The sequence below is a fragment of the Embiotoca jacksoni genome, unplaced genomic scaffold, assembly GCF_022577435.1.
Source record: "Embiotoca jacksoni isolate LCO1_2020_lvr unplaced genomic scaffold, fEmbJac1.0.p SCAF_110, whole genome shotgun sequence".
NCBI classification, from domain to species: Eukaryota; Metazoa; Chordata; class Actinopteri; family Embiotocidae; genus Embiotoca; species Embiotoca jacksoni.
In genome coordinates, this window is record NW_027185242.1 from 315,329 (window position 1) to 337,700 (window position 22,372).

Below are 22,372 nucleotides of genomic sequence, written 5' to 3' on the forward strand. Positions count from 1 at the left end.
GTCAGTTCTTTGTGTCTTATCTCAGATCTGTGTGTTATGTCAGATCTTTGTGCTATCTCAGTTCTTTGTGTTATGTCAGATCTTTGTATGTTATCTCAGTTCTTTGTGTTATCTCAGTTCTTTGTGTTATCTCAGTTCTTTGTGTTATCTCAGATCTTTGTGTGTCATCTCAATTATTTGTGTGTTAACTCAGTTCTTCGTGTTATCTCAGTTATCTCAGATCTGTGTATTATGTCAGATCATTGTGTTATCTCAGATCTGTCTGTTACGTCAGATCTTTGTTTATCTTAGATTTTTGTGTTATCTCAGTTCCTTGTGTTATCTGACATCTTTGTGTGTTATCTCAGATGTTTGTGTTTTCTCAGTTCTTTGTATGTTATCTCAATTCTTTGTGTTATCTCAGATCTTTGTGTGTTATCTCAGTTATTTGTGTCTTATCTCACATCTTTGTGTTATCTCAGTTCCTTGTGTGTTATCTGACATCTTCGTGTGTTGTGTCAGATCTTTGTCTTATCTCACATCTTTGTTATCTCAGATCTGTGCATGGTATTTCAGATCTGTTTGTGTTATCTCAGATCTTTGTGTTATCTCAGATCTTTGTGTTATCTCAGTTCTTCGTGTTATCTCAGTTATTTGTGTTATCTCAGATTTTTGTGTGTTATCTCAGTTCTTCGTGTTATCTCAGTTATCTCAGATCTGTGTTGTCATATCTTTATGTTTCTCAGATCTGTGCGTGTTATCTCAGATCTTTGTGTTATCTCAGTTCCTTGTGTTATCGCAGACCTTTGTTAAATCAGTTCTTTGTGTTTGATCTCAGTTCTTTGTGCGTTATCTCAGATCTTTGTGTTATCTCAGTTCTTTGTGTTATCTCAGATCTTTGTGTTATCTCAGATCTTTGTGTGTCATCTCAATTATTTGTGTGTTAACTCAGTTCTTCGTGTTATCTCAGTTATCTCAGATCTGTGTATTATGTCAGATCATTGTGTTATCTCAGATCTGTCTGTTACGTCAGATCTTTGTTTATCTTAGATTTTTGTGTTATCTCAGTTCCTTGTGTTATCTGACATCTTTGTGTGTTATCTCAATTCTTTGTGTTATCTCAGGTCTGTGTTATCTCAATTCTTTGTTATCTCAGTTCTTTGTGTGTTATCTCAATTCTTTGTGTTATCTCAGTTCTTTGTGTGTTATCTCAATTCTTTGTGTTATCTCAGATCTTTGTGTGTAATCTCAGTTATTTGTGTCTTATCTCACATCTTTGTGTTATCTCAGTTCCTTGTGTGTTATCTGACATCTTCGTGTGTTGTGTCAGATCTTTGTCTTATCTCACATCTTTGTTATCTCAGATCTGTGCATGGTATTTCAGATCTGTTTGTGTTATCTCAGATCTTTGTGTTATCTCAGATCTTTGTGTTATCTCAGTTCTTCGTGTTATCTCAGTTATTTGTGTTATCTCAGATCTTTGTGTTATCTCAGATCTTTGTGTGTTATCTCAGTTCTTCGTGTTATCTCAGTTATTTGTGTTATCTCAGATCTTTGTGTTAGCTCAGTTCTTTATTTGTTATCTTAGATCTTTGTGTTACCTCAGTTCCTTGTGTGTTATCTCAGATATGTGTGTTATCAGATCTTTGTTTGTTATCTCAGATCGTTGTGTTATCTCAGTTCCTCGTGTTATCTGACATCTTTGTGTGTTATGTCAGATCTGTGTGTGTTATCTAAGATTTTTGAGTATTATCTCAGTTCTTTGTGTTATCTCAGTTCTTTGTGTTGTGTCAGTTCTTTGTGTTATCTCAGATCTTTGTGTTATGTCAGATCTTTGTGTGTTATCTCAGATCTTTGTGTTATCTCAGTTCTTTGTGTTATCTCAGATCTTTGTGTTATGTCAGATCTTTGTGTGTTATCTCAGATCTTTGTGTTATCTCAGATCTTTGTGTTATCTCAGATCTTTGTGTGTTATGTCAGATCTCTGTGTTATGTCAGATCTCTGTGTTATGTCAGATCTTTGTGTGTTATCTCAGTTCTTTGTGTTATCTCAGTTCTTTGTGTTATCTCAGATCTTTGTGTGTTATGTCAGATCTCTGTGTTATGTCAGTTCTTTGTGTCTTATCTCAGATCTGTGTGTTATGTCAGATCTTTGTGTGTTATCTCAGTTCTTTGTGTTATGTCAGATCTTTGTGTGTTATCTCAGATCTTTGTGTTATCTCAGTTCTTTGTGTTATCTCAGTTCTTTGTGTTATCTCAGATCTTTGTGTTATGTCAGATCATTGTGTGTTATCTCAGATCTTTGTGTTATCTCAGTTCTTTGTGTTATCTCAGATCTTTGTGTTATGTCAGATGTTTGTGTGTTATCTCAGATCTTTGTGTTATCTCAGTTCTTTGTGTTATCTCAGATCTTTGTGTGTTATGTCAGATCTCTGTGTTATGTCAGATCTTTGTGTTATCTCAGATCTTTGTGTGTTATGTCAGATCTCTGTGTTATGTCAGTTCTTTGTGTCTTATCTCAGATCTGTGTGTTATGTCAGATCTTTCTGCTATCTCAGTTCTTTGTGTTATGTCAGATCTTTGTATGTTATCTCAGTTCTTTGTGTTATCTCAGTTCTTTGTGTTATCTCAGTTCTTTGTGTTATCTCAGATCTTTGTGTGTCATCTCAATTATTTGTGTGTTAACTCAGTTCTTCGTGTTATCTCAGTTATCTCAGATCTGTGTTGTCATATCTTTGTGTTATCTCAGATCTGTCTGTTACGTCAGATCTTTGTTTATCTTAGATTTTTGTGTTATCTCAGTTCCTTGTGTTATCTGACATCTTTGTGTGTTATCTCAGATCTTTGTGTTTTCTCAGTTCTTTGTGTGTTATCTCAATTCTTTGTGTTATCTCAGATCTTTGTGTGTTATCTCAGTTATTTGTGTCTTATCTCACATCTTTGTGTTATCTCAGTTCCTTGTGTGTTATCTGACATCTTCGTGTGTTGTGTCAGATCTTTGTGTGTTATCTCAGTTCTTCGTGTTATCTCAGTTATTTGTTATCTCAGATTTTTGTGTGTTATCTCAGATCTTTGTGTTATCTCAGTTCTTTGTGTTATCTCAGATCTTTGTGTTATGTCAGATCTTTGTGTGTTATCTCAGATCTTTGTGTTATCTCAGATCTTTGTGTGTTATGTCAGATCTCTGTGTTATGTCAGATCTTTGTGTGTTATCTCAGTTGTTTGTGTTATCTCAGTTCTTTGTGTTATCTCAGATCTTTGTGTGTTATGTCAGATCTCTGTGTTATGTCAGTTCTTTGTGTCTTATCTCAGATCTGTGTGTTATGTCAGATCTTTGTGTGTTATCTCAGTTCTTTGTGTTATGTCAGATCTTTGTGTGTTATCTCAGATCTTTGTGTTATCTCAGTTCTTTGTGTTATCTCAGATCTTTGTGTTATGTCAGATCTTTGTGTGTTATCTCAGATCTTTGTGTTATCTCAGTTCTTTGTGTTATGTCAGATCTTTGTGTGTTATCTCAGATCTTTGTGTTATCTCAGTTCTTTGTGTTATCTCAGATCTTTGTGTTGTCAGATGTTTGTGTGTTATCTCAGATCTTTGTGTTATCTCAGTTCTTTGTGTTATCTCAGATCTTTGTGTGTTATGTCAGATCTCTGTGTTATGTCAGATCTTTGTGTTATCTCAGATCTTTGTGTGTTATGTCAGATCTCTGTGTTATGTCAGTTCTTTGTGTCTTATCTCAGATCTGTGTGTTATGTCAGATCTTTCTGCTATCTCAGTTCTTTGTATGTTATCTCAGTTCTTTGTGTTATCTCAGTTCTTTGTGTTATCTCAGTTCTTTGTGTTATCTCAGATCTTTGTGTGTCATCTCAATTATTTGTGTGTTAACTCAGTTCTTCGTGTTATCTCAGTTATCTCAGATCTGTGTTGTCATATCTTTGTGTTATCTCAGATCTGTCTGTTACGTCAGATCTTTGTTTATCTTAGATTTTTGTGTTATCTCAGTTCCTTGTGTTATCTGACATCTTTGTGTGTTATCTCAGATCTTTGTGTTTTCTCAGTTCTTTGTGTGTTATCTCAATTCTTTGTGTTATCTCAGATCTTTGTGTGTTATCTCAGTTATTTGTGTCTTATCTCACATCTTTGTGTTATCTCAGTTCCTTGTGTGTTATCTGACATCTTCGTGTGTTGTGTCAGATCTTTGTGTGTTATCTCAGTTCTTCGTGTTATCTCAGTTATTTGTGTTATCTCAGATTTTTGTGTGTTATCTCAGTTCTTCGTGTAATCTCAGTTATCTCAGATCTGTGTTGTCATATCTTTGTGTTTCTCAGATCTGTGTGTGTTATCTCAGATCTTTGTGTTATCTCAGTTCCTTGTGTTATCTCAGTTCTTCGTGTTATCTCAGTTATTTGTGTTATCTCAGATTTTTGTGTGTTATCTCAGTTCTTCGTGTTATCTCAGTTATCTCAGATCTGTGTTGTCATATCTTTGTTATCTCAGATCTGTGCATGGTATTTCAGATCTGTTTGTGTTATCTCAGATCTTTGTGTTATCTCAGATCTTTGTGTTATCTCAGTTCTTCGTGTTATCTCAGTTATTTGTGTTATCTCAGATTTTTGTGTGTTATCTCAGTTCTTCGTGTTATCTCAGTTATCTCAGATCTGTGTTGTCATATCTTTGTGTTTCTCAGATCTGTGCGTGTTATCTCAGATCTTTGTGTTATCTCAGTTCCTTGTGTTATCGCAGACCTTTGTTAAATCAGTTCTTTGTGTTTGATCTCAGTTCTTTGTGCGTTATCTCAGATCTTTGTGTTATCGCAGATCTTTGTGTTATCTCAGATCTTTGTGTGTCATGTCAAATCTTTGTGTTATCTCAGTTCTTTGTGTTATGTCAGATCTTTGTATGTTATCTCAGTTCTTTGCGTTATCTCAGTTCTTTGTGTTATCTCAGTTCTTTGTGTTATCTCAGATCTTTGTGTTATCTCAGATCTTTGTGTGTCATTTCAATTATGTGTGTTAACTCAGTTCTTCGTGTTATCTCAGTTATCTCAGATCTGTGTATTATGTCAGATCATTGTGTTATCTCAAATCTGTCTGTGTTACGTCAGATCTTTGTTTATCTTAGATTTTTGTGTTATCTCAGTTCCTTGTGTTATCTGACATCTTTGTGTGTTATCTCAGATCTGTCTGTTATCTGACATCTTTGTGTTATGTCAGATCTTTGTGTTTTCTCAGTTCTTTGTGTGTTATCTCAATTCTTTGTGTTATCTCAATTCTTTGTTATCTCAGTTCTTCGTGTGTTATCTCAATTCTTTGTGTTATCTCAGTTCTTTGTGTTATCTCAATTCTTTGTGTTATCTCAGATCTTTGTGTGTTATCTCAGTTATTTGTGTTTTATCTCACATCTTTGTGTTATCTCAGTTCCTTGTGTGTTATCTGACATCTTCGTGTGTTGTGTCAGATCTTTGTCTTATCTCACATCTTTGTTATCTCAGATCTGTGCATGGTATTTCAGATCTGTTTGTGTTATCTCAGATCTTTGTGTTATCTCAGATCTTTGTGTTATCTGAGTTCTTCGTGTTATCTCAGTTCTTCGTGTTATCTCAGTTATTTGTGTTATCTCAGATTTTTGTGTGTTATCTCAGTTCTTCGTGTTATCTCAGTTATCTCAGATCTGTGTTGTCATATCTTTGTGTTTCTCAGATCTGTGTGTGTTATCTCAGATCTTTGTGTTATCTCAGTTCCTTGTGTTATCGCAGACCTTTGTTAAATCAGTTCTTTGTGTTTGATCTCAGTTCTTTGTGCGTTATCTCAGATCTTTGTGTGTTATCGCAGATCTTTGTGTTATCTCAGATCTTTGTGTGTCATGTCAAATCTTTGTGTTATCTCAGTTCTTTGTGTGTTATCTCAGTTCCTTGTGTTATCTCAGATCTTTGTGTTATCTCAGTTCCTTGTGTTATCTCAGTTCCTTGTGTTATCTCAGATCTTTGTGTTATCTCAGTTCTTTGTGTTATCTCAGATGTTTGTGTTATCTCAGATCTTTGTGTTATCTCAGCTCTTTGTGTGTTATCTCAGATTTTTGTGTGTCATGTCAGATCTGTGTGTTATGTCAGATCTTTGTTATCTCAGTTCTTTGTGTTATCTCAGTTCTTTGTGTTATGTCAGATCTTTGTGTGTTATCTCAGATATTTGTGTCATGTCAGATCTGTGTGTTATCTCAGTTCTTTGTGTCTTATCTCACATCTTTGTGTTATCTCAGATCTTGGCATGCTATTTCAGATCTTTGTGTGTTATCTCAGATCTTTGTGTGTTATCTGACATCTTTGTGTGTTATGTCAGATCTTCGTGTGTTATGTCAGATCTTTGTGTTATCTCAGATCTTTGTAAGTTATCTCAGTTCCTTGTGTTATTTCAGACCTTTGTAAAATCAGTTCTTTGTGTTTGATTTCAGTTCTTTGTGCGTTATCTCAGGTCTTTGTTTGTTATCTCAGATCTTCGTGTTTAACCCTGCAGCTCAGCTTCATTTCCCACTGGCAGCATTTCAGAAAAGTTTCGACAGTTGATCTGGTGAGACGGTCGTTTCTCCTTTATTTTGTGCTTCCAGTGTAGAAACGTGTCTCTGTTGTTAAAATGCTTTATTGATTGTCTGTTTTGTTTCTTGTTGTTTCCTACTTTGTGCTGTAGACAAACCTAACAGTTTTCTGTTTTAGCTGTTAAAAAAACACTGTCCTCCAGATGATTTCCTGTTTCATATCACACACAGAGAGTATTGATGTGATGTACGATCAGGACTCTGTTTTATGGTGAAAATCGAGCAGCCTAGCTCTTCCTGTGGCTGACTTCCTGCTCAGAGCTCACTGAGTTTTTTCAGTGAAGAGCTGCTTCTTGAATGCCGTTCATAAGTCTGCTGAGATATCTGGAATCACAAGAAGCTCGCAGTGACCGCCGTGTCCGGACTGGGACACCATGCAGCTGCTTCTGGTGGACTCTGAATGCTTTATTTGACCGTTTCCTGACTGTTACACTGAGTCTACAGCAAAGGAAGGACAGCAGCACCTTCAGTCCTCTGTCTGTTTCTATACAGGAAGTCCTCTGCCAGTATTATTCGAAACTTATCTACTGCAGCAGAAAATACACTGAAACAAACACTGCAGTCACAAATTCTAACTGCAGGACAATAAACCTAAAGCATCAATAAATTAAATTTAAGTCTTATTAATTAGTTGCATGCTGCTGCTTCACATCAATAGTTTTTATCCCTGGAAGACCTTTATTGTGAAGGAGATAGAGGAAATGCTATTTGTCGGTTACACGTCTCTTCACACACGACAGATCCAGCTGCATTCCTGAGTCCATTTTAAATATGTTTCACAAAGGATGGTTTTTTAAATAAAGTGAATATGATTATGGAGGAATAATGAAGCACCTTTACAGACCCAACATGGACCTGGAACATTTGTATCATCTCATGAGGGACCCACCACCACCGGTCAGGTATAAAGTATAATATATATATATATATATATAAATAAAGTAAACATGTCTCACCTGAGCCCGTAGAGCACGGTGCCATCAGGGTGCAGGCGGATCATGCGGTTCTTGACGGTCACCCCGTGGACGAAGGACTTCTTGTCGTTTATGAAGTAGGTGTCGGGGACCCACAGCTGGTCGGCCACCCGGTTGTCCAGCGTCAGGTTGAGTGGGATACCAGTGTAGGACAGACGCTTGTCCCTCCAGGACTGCTGGAAGTACATGGTGATGGTGTAGTCCTGATGGAGGGGAGGGTGAGAGGGGGGAGGGGGGGGATTTTGGACCGCTACATGAATAATGTCATCACTGGTTTGTACTTTAGATGTTCAGACATTTGAGATTAGAAACAACAAAATTTCAGATCTTCTTTTTCAGGGAAGTAGAACTGTTGTTTCTTAAATTAGTTATTTTAACATTTTTAATCCACCACAGAACAAAAACTCTCATATCAGAGTTCAGAAGGATATTTAGCGAGAAACTGACTGAAAGACTTCAGTGTGAGTCTGACGGCTACTTTAGAGCTGACCAGCTGACCAGATGATCAGATGACCAGATGACCAGCTGACCAGATAATCAGATGATCAGATGACCAGCTGACCAGATGATCAGATGACCAGCTGACCAGCTGACCAGATGATCAGATGATCAGATGACCAGATGACCAGCTGACCAGCTGACCAGCTGACCAGATGACCGGATAATCAGATGACCAGCTGACCAGATAATCAGATGATCAGATGACCAGCTGACCAGATGATCAGATGACCAGCTGACCAACTGACCAGATGACCAGCTGACCAGATGACCAGCTGACCAGATGATCAGATGACCAGATAATCAGCTGACCAGATGACCGGCTGACCAGATGACCAGCTGACCAGATGATCAGATGACCAGCTGACCAGCTGATCAGATGATCAAATGACCAGCTGACCAGATGACCAGATGATCATTCAGACGGGAGAAGTGAAATCTTTCTGAGATCTTCCTGTAATACTTCACCTCTGGCAGCGTCTCCACAGCAGGATCTGTTTGGTCAAATCTGCTGTTAAACAGCTGGAGACAAACAGGTGAAAACCAAAATCCTTTAAAACCATGTAAATCATTTTCTCTTGTCCCAGAATCACTGACCGCTCCAACACTGTTGAAATGCCTGAAACATCTGGTCAATAAAGAGACTAAAACTGAGCTGAAACTCAGAGACCTGTGTCAGAAGGAAAAAAAAACACGATGTCAGGAGACTTATTGAATAAAAGTGGTGAAACTAAAAAATCAAGAACAAATAATGTGAGGATCTGAAAACATATCATCATGTATGATTTATATTACAGCAGCTCCAGAGAGCCTCGCAGGCGCTCTGATGAGCGACTCATCAGACTGCAGGTAGCGTTGCATCGCTGCTCTGAGCTGCAGAGCCGACGTTAACATTCCTCTCAGCCTCCACGCTTATAGCCTTCACTGCACTTTGGAAAGATGTTGATGTCTGCGTTTCCCAACACGCTGGAGGGAAAGTAACTTTGTGAAAAAATGGAAAGGCATGTGGACGGGGAGCGGGAAGGGAGGGTTGGGGCACGAGAACCCTCTGTGGTCAAAGCACAGCACCAATACAGAGACCAGGGAGGTTACATCATGAAGACAACCGCTGCAGTCTGCAGAACTCACTCAAGATCTCAGTATGTTTATACTAAACATACCAATATCTAGCTATGGAATAATATTCACATCATTATATTTATGCTTATTAATGCTTCCTTCTTACATACTGGTGCTTCACCAGTCAGCTTCAACCACGGCTGTCAGCATTTCTAAAGCTCCACCTGCATCCACCTGCATCCACCTGTACCCTATGAGTCCAGTTTTATCCAGAGATGTGTGAAGCTCCGCCCCCCTCTCCCGGCTGAATTTTCCTCCCTGGTTTTTCCTTCTGGAGAGCGACATGCTCAGTCTGGATGTCAAACATTGGAGCTACACAAAATAATCCTCCTTCAGTGTTTCTCTTGTTTACTGGTTGGAAGAACATGAGAACAGTTTAGTTTCCACATATGTTGAAAACATATAAACATAGAAAGCAGAGAATCAGTGTCTCTTCATCGACCTCAGCGTGGTTTCACACACGTTTTTAACTGTCTCAGTAAATATTGCACCGTTAGATGTCCTGCTGTGATGAGACAGAAGCATGAGCCACTGATTGGTTAATAAACTGATGACATCATTTCTCAGTAGGCAGCAGGGAGAAAGTGATGCCTCATAGAGCTGGGACACAAGAAGGAGGACAACCTCTGTGTGTGTGTGTGTGTGTGTGTGTGTGTGTGTGTGTGTGTGTGTGTGCGTGCGTGCGTGCGTGCGTGCGTGCGTGCGTGAGTGTGTGTGTGTGTGTGTGTGTGTGTGTGTGTGTGTGTGTGTGTGTTACAGTCCCTCCAGGGATGAAGCCTTTCTAAGAGGCTATTATTAGAAGCAGCTGTTCCCCTCAGCAGCAGCTCGGTCATCATGGCCGTGGCTCCTCAGTGTTTCGGAGTGACGGCGTTAACGTGTGCTGAATACTGAGCTGACGGAGGAGCTCCTGCTGCACCACCCTGCACTGCACCGGTGGAGAACAGGCTGCTGGTCTGCATGTCTACTGTACCTCTCTGTCCATAATGCAGCAAACATGGACACCTCCAGCACGCAGCCCTCTGCAGCGCTGCGTCTGACCTAATTCTTCTCCACCGGAGGAACAGAAGGAGCTGCCTTCAGTTTGGATCTGAGAAAAACTGCAGCAGAGCTGAGAGGGAAAGTCGGACCACTTCAACACTTCAGTGCAGAGTTACTGAGCAGAAACATGCATGTTGGATCACATGACTGTAAAATCCCTCTTCATGGAGCTTTTCAGCCTCTTTTAGGTCGCGGGTTTGGTTTGAAGTAGCTGCAGGTTTACTGTCGCGGTTCAGCATCACGTTACAGAAACCTCAGAAACTCCAAATGAAGGCTGCATGTTTACAGCAACGCTCTGCTAGCATCCCTTCAATCAACTAGAAAACTAAAATATTGAATTAAACTTTCGTAAATTGGCTTTTGTTTGGTCAGTTAATTATTTTAAATTATTTTTACATTTTTATGAAATGTTGGACCGAAAAATGGAAACTTTATAAATTATAAGTTATATTTCTAATACTGTTGGTTGTTTAAGGGCGTTTAACGTTACATTAAAACTCAGATTTATATATCTTATATTAATATAAAAATGTATGTTGACAGAAAGAAAATAGAAGTTGCTTTGGAAAAAGAAATCTGATAAATGTGATCTAATAACTGTGATCTAATAAATGTGATCTAATAACTGTGATCTGATAAATGTGATCTAATAACTGTGATCTGATAATTGTGATCTAATAACTGTGACCTAATAAATGTGATCTGATAAATGTGATTTAATAAATGTGATCTAATAACTGTGATCTGATAACTGTGATCTGATAACTGTGATCTAATAAATGTGATCTGATAACTGTGATCTAATAAATGTGATCTAATAAATGTGATCTAATAACTGTGATCTAATAACTGTGATCTAATAAATGTGATCTATTACATGTGATTCCATAAATGTGATCCAATAACTGTGATCTAATAAATGTGATCTAATAAATGTGATCTAATAAATGTGGTCTGATAAATGTTATCTATTAAATGTGATTCCATAAATGTGATCCAATAACTGTGATCTAATAAATGTGATCTAATAAATGTGATCTAATAAATGTGGTCTGATAAATGTGATCTATTAAATGTGATTCCATAAATGTGATCTATTAAATGTGATTCCATAAATGTGATCTAATAACTGTGATCTAATAAATGTGATCTAATAACTGTGATCTGACGAATGTGATCTAATAAATGTGATCTGATAAATGTGATCTATTAAATGTGATTCCATAAATGTGATCTAATAACTGATTTAATAAATGTGATTTAATAAATGTGATCTAATAACTGATTTAATAAATGTGATTTAATAAATGTGATCTAATAAATGTGATCTAATATTTGTGATATGACAAATGTGATCCAAAAACTGTGATCTAATAACTGTGATCTAATAAATGTGATCTGATAAATGTGATCTATTACATGTGATTCCATAAATGTGATCTAATAACTGTGATCTAATAAATGTGATCTAATAAATGTGATCTGATAAATGTGATCTATTAAATGTGATTCCATAAATGTGATCTAATAACTGTGATCTGATAAATGTGATCTAATAACTGTAATCTGATACATGTGATCTGATGAATGTGATCTGATAAATGTGATATAATAAATGTGATCTAATATTTGTGATATGACAAATGTGATCTAATAACTGTGATCTAATAACTGTGATCTAATAAATGTGATCTATTACATGTGATTCCATAAATGTGATCCAATAACTGTGATCTAATAAATGTGATCTAATAAATGTGGTCTGATAAATGTGATCTATTAAATGTGATTCCATAAATGTGATCCAATAACTGTGATCTAATAAATGTGATCTGATAAATGTGATCTATTAAATGTGATTCCAAAAATGTGATCTAATAACTGTGATCTAATAAATGTGGTCTGATAAATGTGATCTATTAAATGTGATTCCATAAATGTGATCCAATAACTGTGATCTAACAACTGTGATCTAATAAATGTCATCTGATAAATGTGATCTATTAAATGTGATATAATAAATGTGATCTAATATTTGTGATATGACAAATGTGATCCAATAACTGTGATCTAATAACTATGATCTAATAAATGTGATCTAATAACTGTGATCTAATAAATGTGATCTAATAACTGTGATCTGATAAATGTGATCTAATAACTGTAATCTGATACATGTGATCTGATGAATGTGATATAATAAATGTGATCTAATATTTGTGATATGACAAATGTGATCTAATAACTGTGATCTAATAACTGTGATCTAATAAATGTGATCTATTACATGTGATTCCATAAATGTGATCCAATAACTGTGATCTAATAAATGTGATCTAATAACTGTGATCTAATAAATGTGGTCTGATAAATGTGATCTATTAAATGTGATTCCATAAATGTGATCCAATAACTGTGATCTAATAACTGTGATCTAATAAATGTGATCTGATAAATGTGATCTATTAAATGTGATTCCATAAATGTGATCTAATAACTGTGATCTGACGAATGTGATCTATTAAATGTGATTCCATAAATGTGATCTAATAACTGATTTAATAAATGTGATTTAATAAATGTGATCTAATAAATGTGATCTAATATTTGTGATATGACAAATGTGATCCAAAAACTGTGATCTAATAACTGTGATCTAATAAATGTGATCTGATAAATGTGATCTATTACATGTGATTCCATAAATGTGATCTAATAACTGTGATCTAATAAATGTGATCTAATAAATGTGATCTGATAAATGTGATCTATTAAATGTGATTCCATAAATGTGATCTAATAACTGTGATCTGATAAATGTGATCTAATAACTGTAATCCGATACATGTGATCTGATGAATGTGATCTGATAAATGTGATATAATAAATGTGATCTAATATTTGTGATCTAATAACTGTGATGTAATAACTGTGATCTAATAAATGTCATCTATTACATGTGATTCCATAAATGTGATCCAATAACTGTGATCTAATAAATGTGATCTAATAAATGTGATCTAATAAATGTAGTCTGATAAATGTGATCTATTAAATGTGATTCCATAAATGTGATCTGATAAATGTGATCTGATAAATGTGATATAATAAATGTGATCTAATATTTGTGATGACAAATGTGATCTAATAACTGTGATCTAATAACTGTGATCTAATAAATGTGATCTAATAAATGTGATCTATTACATGTGATTCCATAAATGTGATCCAATAACTGTGATCTAATAAATGTGATCTAATAAATGTGATCTAATAAAGGTGGTCTGATAAATGTGATCTATTAAATGTGATTCCATAAATGTGATCCAATAACTGTGATCTAATAACTGTGATCTAATAAATGTGATCTATTACATGTGATTCCATAAATGTGATCCAATAACTGTGATCTAATAAATGTGATCTAATAAATGTGATCTAATAAAGGTGGTCTGATAAATGTGATCTATTAAATGTGATTCCATAAATGTGATCCAATAACTGTGATCTAATAACTGTGATCTAATAAATGTGATCTGATAAATGTGATCTATTAAATGTGATTCCATAAATGTGATCTAATAACTATGATCTAATAAATGTGATCTAATAACTGTGATCTGACGAATGTGATCTAATAAATGTGATCTGATAAATGTGATATATTAAATGTGATTCCATAAATGTGATCTAATAACTGTGATCTAATAAATGTGATCTAATAAATGTGATGATAAATGTGATCTATTAAATGTGATTCCATAAATGTGATCTAATAACTGTGACCTAATAAATGTGGTCTGATAAATGTGATCTATTAAATGTGATTCCATAAATGTGATCCAATAACTGTGATCTAATAACTGTGATCTAATAAATGTCATCTGATAAATGTGATCTATTAAATGTGATATAATAAATGTGATCTAATAACTGTGATCTAATAAATGTGGTCTGATAAATGTGATCTATTAAATGTGATTCCATAAATGTGATCCAATAACTGTGATCTAATAACTGTGATCTAATAAATGTGGTCTGATAAATGTGATCTAATAAATGTGATCTGATAAATGTGATCTATTAAATGTGATCTAATAACTATGATCTAATAACTGTGATCTAATAACTGTGATCTAATAAATGTGATCTGATAAATGTGATCTATTAAATGTGATTCCATAAATGTGATCTAATAACTGTGATTTAATAAATGTGATCTAATAAATGTGATTTAATAAATGTGATCTAATAAACGTGATCAGGGTGAAGCAGAGTTGTTAACAAAAGTCTTCCCGCTGACATCTCTTTAGTCTGTCAGTTTTATGTTTCACTGGACTGAAACACATCAGAACCAGATTTTCTGGGTCGAGTTAATTTTTAAAAACAAATATCACTCTGTTTAAACTATCTCTTATTATTAAAGTATTTTTTCATTATTTTAAAGATGAGCTGCAGCAGCCTGTGATCTGTCAGATAGAAGTGACTCAGCAGTGTCGTTGCTATGGTTATGGTCAACTGATTTATATTGAGCCTCTGACCCACACTTTGTTCCAGGTGTCCTGATGTCAGGTTTTAATGGGGACCGGCCAGCCAATCAGAAACAAGTCCTACCTCTGAATGATGTCAGAAACGTCTCTGCATGATGTCATAAAGCTATATTTTCATATCACTGCATCAGAAGGTTAATAATGACTGATGACATGCTAACAGAGACACACACTGACACCAATCACACCTTTTACTGTTGCCAAACCAACCAGCATGCTCCAACCCCCCACCTCCCTTCCCCCTTGTTTCCACTCCAACCCCAGCATGCGCTCAACTTAAGTAGGAAGTGATGATTGAGGATAAATCAAAACTATGGCAGGAGTGAAAACAAGGACGAGAGGAATGATTTCAAGAAACAAACAGTGAGACTGCTGTGTTAGAGATGCATAGAGGGGTCCTTCAAACAGCAGGGCCCTTTAAACGGTGGGGCCCTTTAAATGTCGAGGCCCTTTAAACGTTGGAGTACTATAAACGGTGGGGCCTTTTAAATGTTGAGGCCCTTTAAACGTCAGAGCCCTTTAAATGTTGAGGTCCTTTAAACGTTGGAGTCCTTTAAACGGTGGGGCCTTTTAAATGTTGAGGCCCTTTAAACCTTGGAGCCCTTTAAATGTTGAGGTCCTTTAAACGTCGGAGTCCTTTAAATGTTGAGGTCCTTTAAACGTTGGAGTCCTTTAAACGGTGGGGCCTTTTAAATGTTGAGGTCCTTTAAACGGTGGGGCCTTTTAAATGTTGAGGTCCTTTAAATGTCGGAGCCCTTTAAATGTTGAGGTCCTTTAAACGTCAGAGCCCTTTAAATGTTGAGGTCCTTTAAACGTTGGAGTCCTTTAAACGGTGGGGCCCTTTAAATGTCGAGGCCCTTTAAACGATGGGGCCCTTTAAATGTCGAGGCCCTTTAAACGATGGGGCCCTTTAAATGTCGAGGCCCTTTAAACGGTGGGGCCCTTTAAATGTTGAGGCCCTTAAATGTTGAGGCCCTTTAAACGATGGGGCCCTTTAAATGGCGAGGCCCTTTAAACGGTGGGGCTCTTTAAATGTCGAGGCCCTTTAAACGGTGGGGCCCTTTAAACATCAAGGCCCTTTAAACATCAGGGCTGTCTAAAAGTCTGGGCCCTTTAAATGTCGAGGGCCTTTAAATGTCGGGGCACTTCAAACTAAATGACGAAGTCACCATTGGATGGCAGAATTCCTGTATCCACTTCAGATTAAAAGCCATAGTTTCAAATTAAAAGCCCCCTAAGAGTTTCATACATAGTTCAGCCATCTGCTCGCTTCTGACTGATTTAATTATGCCGACTAACTGGGATTACATTGATGCGGCTCATCACAGGACCATTGAGCTCCATTATCAGCACACAGAGGAAAACAGGTACCTGACGGAGTCCTGACTACTGATGCAGTGGAGGAACCAGAACAGTTCCACCACCCTGTTCACAGCTGCTCCAGGTTCTTCTGATGTAAACATGTCTCCTGTTCCTGAAGACGTCTGTCACAGCACACCAACAGTTCTTTGTCAGGTTTACTTATTCTAACACATCTTCTAAATAAAGATCATTGTGTTGTTGGTGTGAAACATCTGAAGTGTTCTCAGATCAGCTGTTAGTTCACTCATAAATCAGCTGTTAGTTCACTCAGATCAGCTGTTAGTTCACTCAGATCAGCTGTTAGTTCACTCAGACCAGCTGTTAGTTCACTCAGATCAGCTGTTAGTTCACTCAGATCAGCTGTTCATGACACGAAAATCCTCACTCACAGTTTCATGACCAGCTGCTGATGAATCCTCCAGGAGCCTCGTGATGATGTTGTCCGTGTCATAAAGATCAGAACTAATGCAGTGACATGCTCCGAGACTGTAGCACTGGGTCAGAACACTTCTGTTCTACTGTTCCTCATCACAAACTCAAACAACTGTTCAGCTGCACACAGGTTCTAACAGAACCCACAGAAACTCGATCAGAGGATCTGATTCTCTCTTTGAACACCAAATGAAATGACTGGTTGTGTTTCGGTGAGTTTTCAGGATGAATGTTTTCATGATTCTTGACCTTTGACCTTCCTGTTACACCTCAGAGCCACAGGAACAACTCACACTCATCCTAAAGTTCAGTCCACTGTCAGTTTTATGGATAAATGTCTAAATGTGCTGTTGATTTATTGATGATAAAAGCTGCATTCTCTGATAGCACCTTTAAAAATAGAGCTGTGTTCATATCTATCACATCCTGCATTTACATGCGAAGACCAACGGCTTTTGGTGAGCTGCTTATAAAAGATGAAAACCTCTTCAGCACTTATATTAAGACAAGAGAAATCACTTCATCATATATGTGTGTGTGTGTGTGTGTGTGTGTGTGTGTGTGAGCTTGTTGCAATGACTTAAATTATATTTTCACTAAATAATGCACTCATTCCATGTATGTGTGTAATTAATGCAATTAAGAAAAATAATCTACATATCATTACAACTTCCACAAATTCAGTCCGGTAGCAGATTTGTTGTGTTTGGACACTTTGTGATCTCTTTTAATTTAAAAGACTGACTTTTAATTTAAAAAGAGGGTTTTTAATTTTAAATGAGGGCTTTTAATTTGAAACAGACAAAGGATGTGGTGTCCTGGTGCAGCCCAGTGGTGAACCGTTGATCCTTCGGTGGGTTTCGTGTCTGCAGGCCTCGCTGTTACAGTCCAGCCTCAAATATTTTATTCATATCATCAACCTATTTCTGTTTCTGCTGCGTCGGACACAGTCACGCTACTTTCTCAGCTCTCTGAGGGTTTCATGAAGGGTGGGGCTTGTCTCCAGCTGGAGTGGAGCAGAGGAGGGACAGGTGAAGTGAAGACAACTATACTAATTTCTTTAAGTCCAATAAAAGCCAACCAGATTCATTCATTGGTGAATGTGACATCAACACCAGCCGTCCTCCAGTGACAGCAGTGACTTTGTTCACTGAGTCAGCAGTTCTGTCAAACCTGACCTGGTTCCTGTCAGACGGACAGAGAACAGCAGGAAGGACGGGAAACACAAACACAATCATCCAAGATCCAATCTTTCAGTCCCCTGTTGATTCATGAAGACTCCCCTGGATTATGTTCAGATCAGATCAGCTTCAGATCAGGTTCAGATCAGATTAGGTTCAGATCAGATCAGGTTCAGATCAGGTTCAGATCAGATTAGGTTCAGATCAGATCAGGTTCAGATCAGATTAGGTTCAGATCAGGTTCAGATCAGATCAGATTCAGACAAGATCAAATCAGATCAGGATCAGATCAGATTCAGATTCAGATCAGAGCAGGTTCAAATCAGATGAGATCGATCAGGTTCAGATTCAGATCAGATCAGAGCAGGTTCAGATCAGATCAGATCAGATTCAAATCAGATCAGATCAGAGCAGGTTCAGATTCAGATCCGATCAGATCAGATCAGAGCAGGATCAGATCAGATTCAGATCAGATTAGATCAGATCAGATCAGAGCAGGTTCAGATCAGAGCAGATTCAGAGCAGATTCAGATCCGATCAGATCAGATCCAGATCAGAGCAGGTTCAGATCCGATCAGATCAGAGCAGGTTCAGATCAGATCAGATCAGATCAGATTCAGATCAGATCCAGATCAGATCAGATCAGATCAGAGCAGGTTCAGATTCAGATCAGATCCACATCAGATCAGATCCAGATCCAGATCAGATCAGATCAGAGCAGGTTCAGATCAGATCAGATCAGAGCAGGTTCCTGAGAGAAACATCAACTCTGACAACATCATGTGACCTTCATCTGAACTCAGTCAGAGACACAATGCAGCCTCCACTACATGAAGGACGAGGACGTGTCTCACAAAGACTTCATAGCGGAGCACACGGTGACGTCACCTTCTATCAGCTCACATTGAGTCCAGGAGACGACGGTTTGATGGAGCTGCTCTCTGCAGGTTCGCTGCTCTACAGACTCCGACGACTGAAGACAGCTGGAACCAGGCAGGATGTTCAATTGCACACATTATTCATGTTTCTGTTTATTGTATTTAAACTCTGAAAACATCTCAGTCCGACCACAAAGTTTTATTTTCTTAAAATAAGTTTCTGTTTGGACGACTGCAGAATATTTACTCAGTAAAACTCTTGGAGCAAAAATCAGTTCACTGCACTGGATTTTAAATTCAGAGTTTCAGGACTGAAGAATAAATGATGGATAAATATGGCGGCTCTAGTTTCTGTCTGCAGCTCTGTGCTTCAGGTTAATAACATCATCACACTAAAGCTGAACCTGCTGTGACCCTCCATAAAGACTGCAGGATATGACATCATTACAGAGAGAAGAACAGCTGACGACAGGTTTGACCTCGATCTACACAGAACTTCTGAAACAGCAGTTTCAGGATGTAGAAGATCGGATTACAAACAGAAACGGTCTCAGTCAGAACACTGCAGAACTACAACATCACCACAGTCACAGGATGAGGCCTGCAGACCTCTCACAGGCTCTGCTGCAGTCTGGGTCAGGACCAACTCTGGTTCTGGACCAGTCCCTGCAGGATCACAAGAATCAACAGCAGTACAACCGATCAGATCACAAGAATCAACAGCAGTACAACCAATCAGATCACAAGAATCAACAGCAGTGCAACCAATCAGATCACAAGAATCAACAGCAGTACAACCAATCAGATCACAAGAATCAACAGCAGTACAACCAATCAGATCACAAGAATCAACAACAGTACAACCAATCATCATCTCAGAGGAACAATAGAACGATTCAAACTCCAAACATGACTTCTGATCCAACCTGGTATCCGAGTGTGATACACCTGTCTGTCCATTAGAGGAGTCCACCTGTCTGTCCACTAGAGGACTCCACCTGTCTGTCCACTAGAGGAGTCCACCTGTCTGTCCACTAGAGGAGTCCACCTCAGATTCAGCAACCAATGTCTTTAAAGACATTTATGTCACCTTTTCACACACATTGAACCTAATTTCCTTTCAGACAGTTCTGGTTCTGATCAACCCAAAACACACAAACCATCTCCTCACTTGGACACTGAACCACATTAAATGACCTCCGTCACATGACCTGTGTCCCAGGTCATACATGTGTGAAATTATCAGGCCAACACAACATGTAACATAACTGACACGGATCTCTAGACTGATGTGGTGATAAAATACTGACAGAACCAACAGAACCACTGAGTCTTTATTTTAAATGACACTTTATATTCAGTTGCAGACATGTTGTGTCGTGTGTGTGTGTGTGTGTGTGTGTGTGTGTGTGTGTGTGTGTGTGTGTGTGTGTGTGTGTGTGTGTGTGTGTGTGTGTGTGTGTGTGTGTGTGTGTGTCCAGTCTCTGTGTTGTTCCCCACACAGCTGTCTCTGCCACACTGTGTCCAGTCAGTGGACATGTCGCTCCTTACTGTTTTATCAGGGATGTTGTCCATCCTCTGCGTGGACGTTCAGATGAAGCGTCTCCTCGTACGGAGCAGATTCTGTGTTTGTGGGTCTCCTGTCTGACACATGTTATATAATTACTGCATCGAGGCCACAGCACGTCTTTATTTTACATCTTTGGCTCCTTCTGTCTGTTTCCTACAACGAGCTGCTGTCACCGTCTCTGCAGGACGGGATGGAGACCGTGAGGGGAATCACTAAACACCATCCTCTGTCTGTCTGTCTCTCTGCCCCCCATCTCTTGTCCTCTGGAGTCTGCCTCTCCATGTCTCGTTAATTCGAGCCTCCTCCGGTTGTGACACCGGGGAAGTGCCCCGTGCATACGGATTGGCTTTGACACATTGCGGATCTCTCCATGGTGCTGAAAGGAGGGGGGGGGGGGGGGGGGGGGGGTTCTCTATAGTTTCCTTCAGGAGCGGCGCTGCACCAAGAGGCGGACCAGACTCACGCGGGTTTCTAACCTCTCATGTGTCACGTGGGAGCAGCAGGTAACTTACCATGTTGACTTCAGACACCATGTCGATGCTGGCGATGTCGATGCTCATGCCGACGTCCACCGGGGCGCCTGAGAGCAGACAGGGAGCATTAGTACGCAGAGCAGCCCATCAGGCTGCAGACCACAACCCGCTGCTTACCTCCGAAATCAGGCCGCAGACGGATGTCGTAGCCCTTCAGCAACTTGTCCACGGTCACTTTCACATACGACATGTTGCTGGGCTCGTTGGCGCTGCGGACAGGAACACATGTCAGTGAACATGTCCGGGCCTGTCGGACACAGGACGGGACATACTGTTCTATCACAGCTCACCTTTGGGCCCCGCAGACCGCAGAGACCAGCAGAGACCCGCAGCAGAACCACCAGCACCCGCGACCCGCACTAATCCACATGGTTCTCTCCGCAGCCGAACACCTCCAGACCTCAGAGCTGCAACTCAGGCTGCAGTATCAGCCCCGCAGCGGCGCATGCGCGACGTCTCACCAACATCCAAGTGTCCGCGGCGAGATCCGAGGAGAGCAGAGAGGATGAAGAGGAGCCGAGGAGGAAGAGGAGGGAGATATCTCAGACACGGATTGACCTGCTGACTGAAGGTTCTTCAGTGTCAGTGAATGACCTGCACCCTCCGTCACAGCGCACGAGCTCCTCCCGCTGCCGCTCCACCTGAAGAGGAAATAAAATGAGCTCTGACCGCGACGAGCCGGTCACCTTTAGGAGGAGGAGGAGGAGGAGGAAGGGGGGGGGGGGAGCAGCACGAGCACGACCGAGGAAGACCGACGCATCCTCGGTCTCCGCCGAGCGGCGTCACCGACTTCATTTACCGTCTGAACCCAGAAATACACACAAGACATGTTATATCAAATGAAAAAAAAAAATTATCCGATTTATTCACCTTCCAGCATCTCATCACGTGGAAGTGATTTGCATTACATTCAGGACAAAGATGAGCCCAATCAGCCAGACGGTGGCGCTATAATTAAGGCTTAAAAGTTCAATGTTTAAAAGGCCACACCCCTCCTTTTAGGTCAAACTTCCTGGAACATAATCTCATATTTATGATGCCTTTTTAAAAAAAATTAAACTTCAGAAATAAATAGATTTATTAGAGCCTGAGCATCAGTGCGAAAGCCCTATTGTTTTTCGTAACGATGTTATTTTTCTTCTTGGTCGTTAGTCGTTCTTCTTGCGTAAAATTATTTTCCTTTTTGGAAGCTTTATCATATTAAAAAACTCATGAAAGTGGAAACACATTTGTCTCCCGGTGAAAAATGACACTTTTCATACGTTCACATTCTACGTCGAGCTGGTTGATCCCATGAACTTAAAATCGGGTCACAATAACCTAAACATGTAGTTGATGATATATTGAGACATTCGTTCGACTTGTCAATGGGCGTCGCCGTGACGATGCGGCAAAGTTGGATGTCTCGCCGTGACACAGGAAGTTGATGTTTAAGGTCAAAGGATGCTTCAAACCTCACGAAATGTGTCACATAGTGGTGTGAAAAAGTGTTTGCCTCCTTCCTGATTTCTTTGCATGTTTGTCACTTAAATGTTTCAGATCATCAAACAAATTTAAATATTCGTCAAAGATAACACAAGTAAACACAAAATGCAGTTTTTAAATGAAGGTTTTTATTATTAAGGGAGAAAAACAATCCAAACCCACATGGCCCTGTGTGAAAAAGTGTT

General features: G+C 38.8%; 1 protein-coding gene across 1 annotated transcript in view; it reads right to left on the reverse strand.

Annotated features, from left to right (window-relative positions):
- The window catches only part of gabrb1 (gamma-aminobutyric acid type A receptor subunit beta1), a 52,298-nt gene extending 30,821 nt beyond the window's left edge, over positions 1-21,477 (reverse strand). Inside the window, exons 1-4 of the mRNA XM_069143515.1 lie at positions 20,993-21,477; positions 20,820-20,911; positions 20,682-20,749; positions 7,524-7,744 (exon numbers count right to left, since the gene is read on the reverse strand). Coding sequence (XP_068999616.1) covers positions 7,524-7,744; positions 20,682-20,749; positions 20,820-20,911; positions 20,993-21,072 — 461 coding nt within the window. The 5' untranslated portion in view covers positions 21,073-21,477. The remainder of the gene's footprint in view (positions 1-7,523; positions 7,745-20,681; positions 20,750-20,819; positions 20,912-20,992) is intronic.
- Between the last annotated feature and the right edge of the window lie 895 nt (positions 21,478-22,372).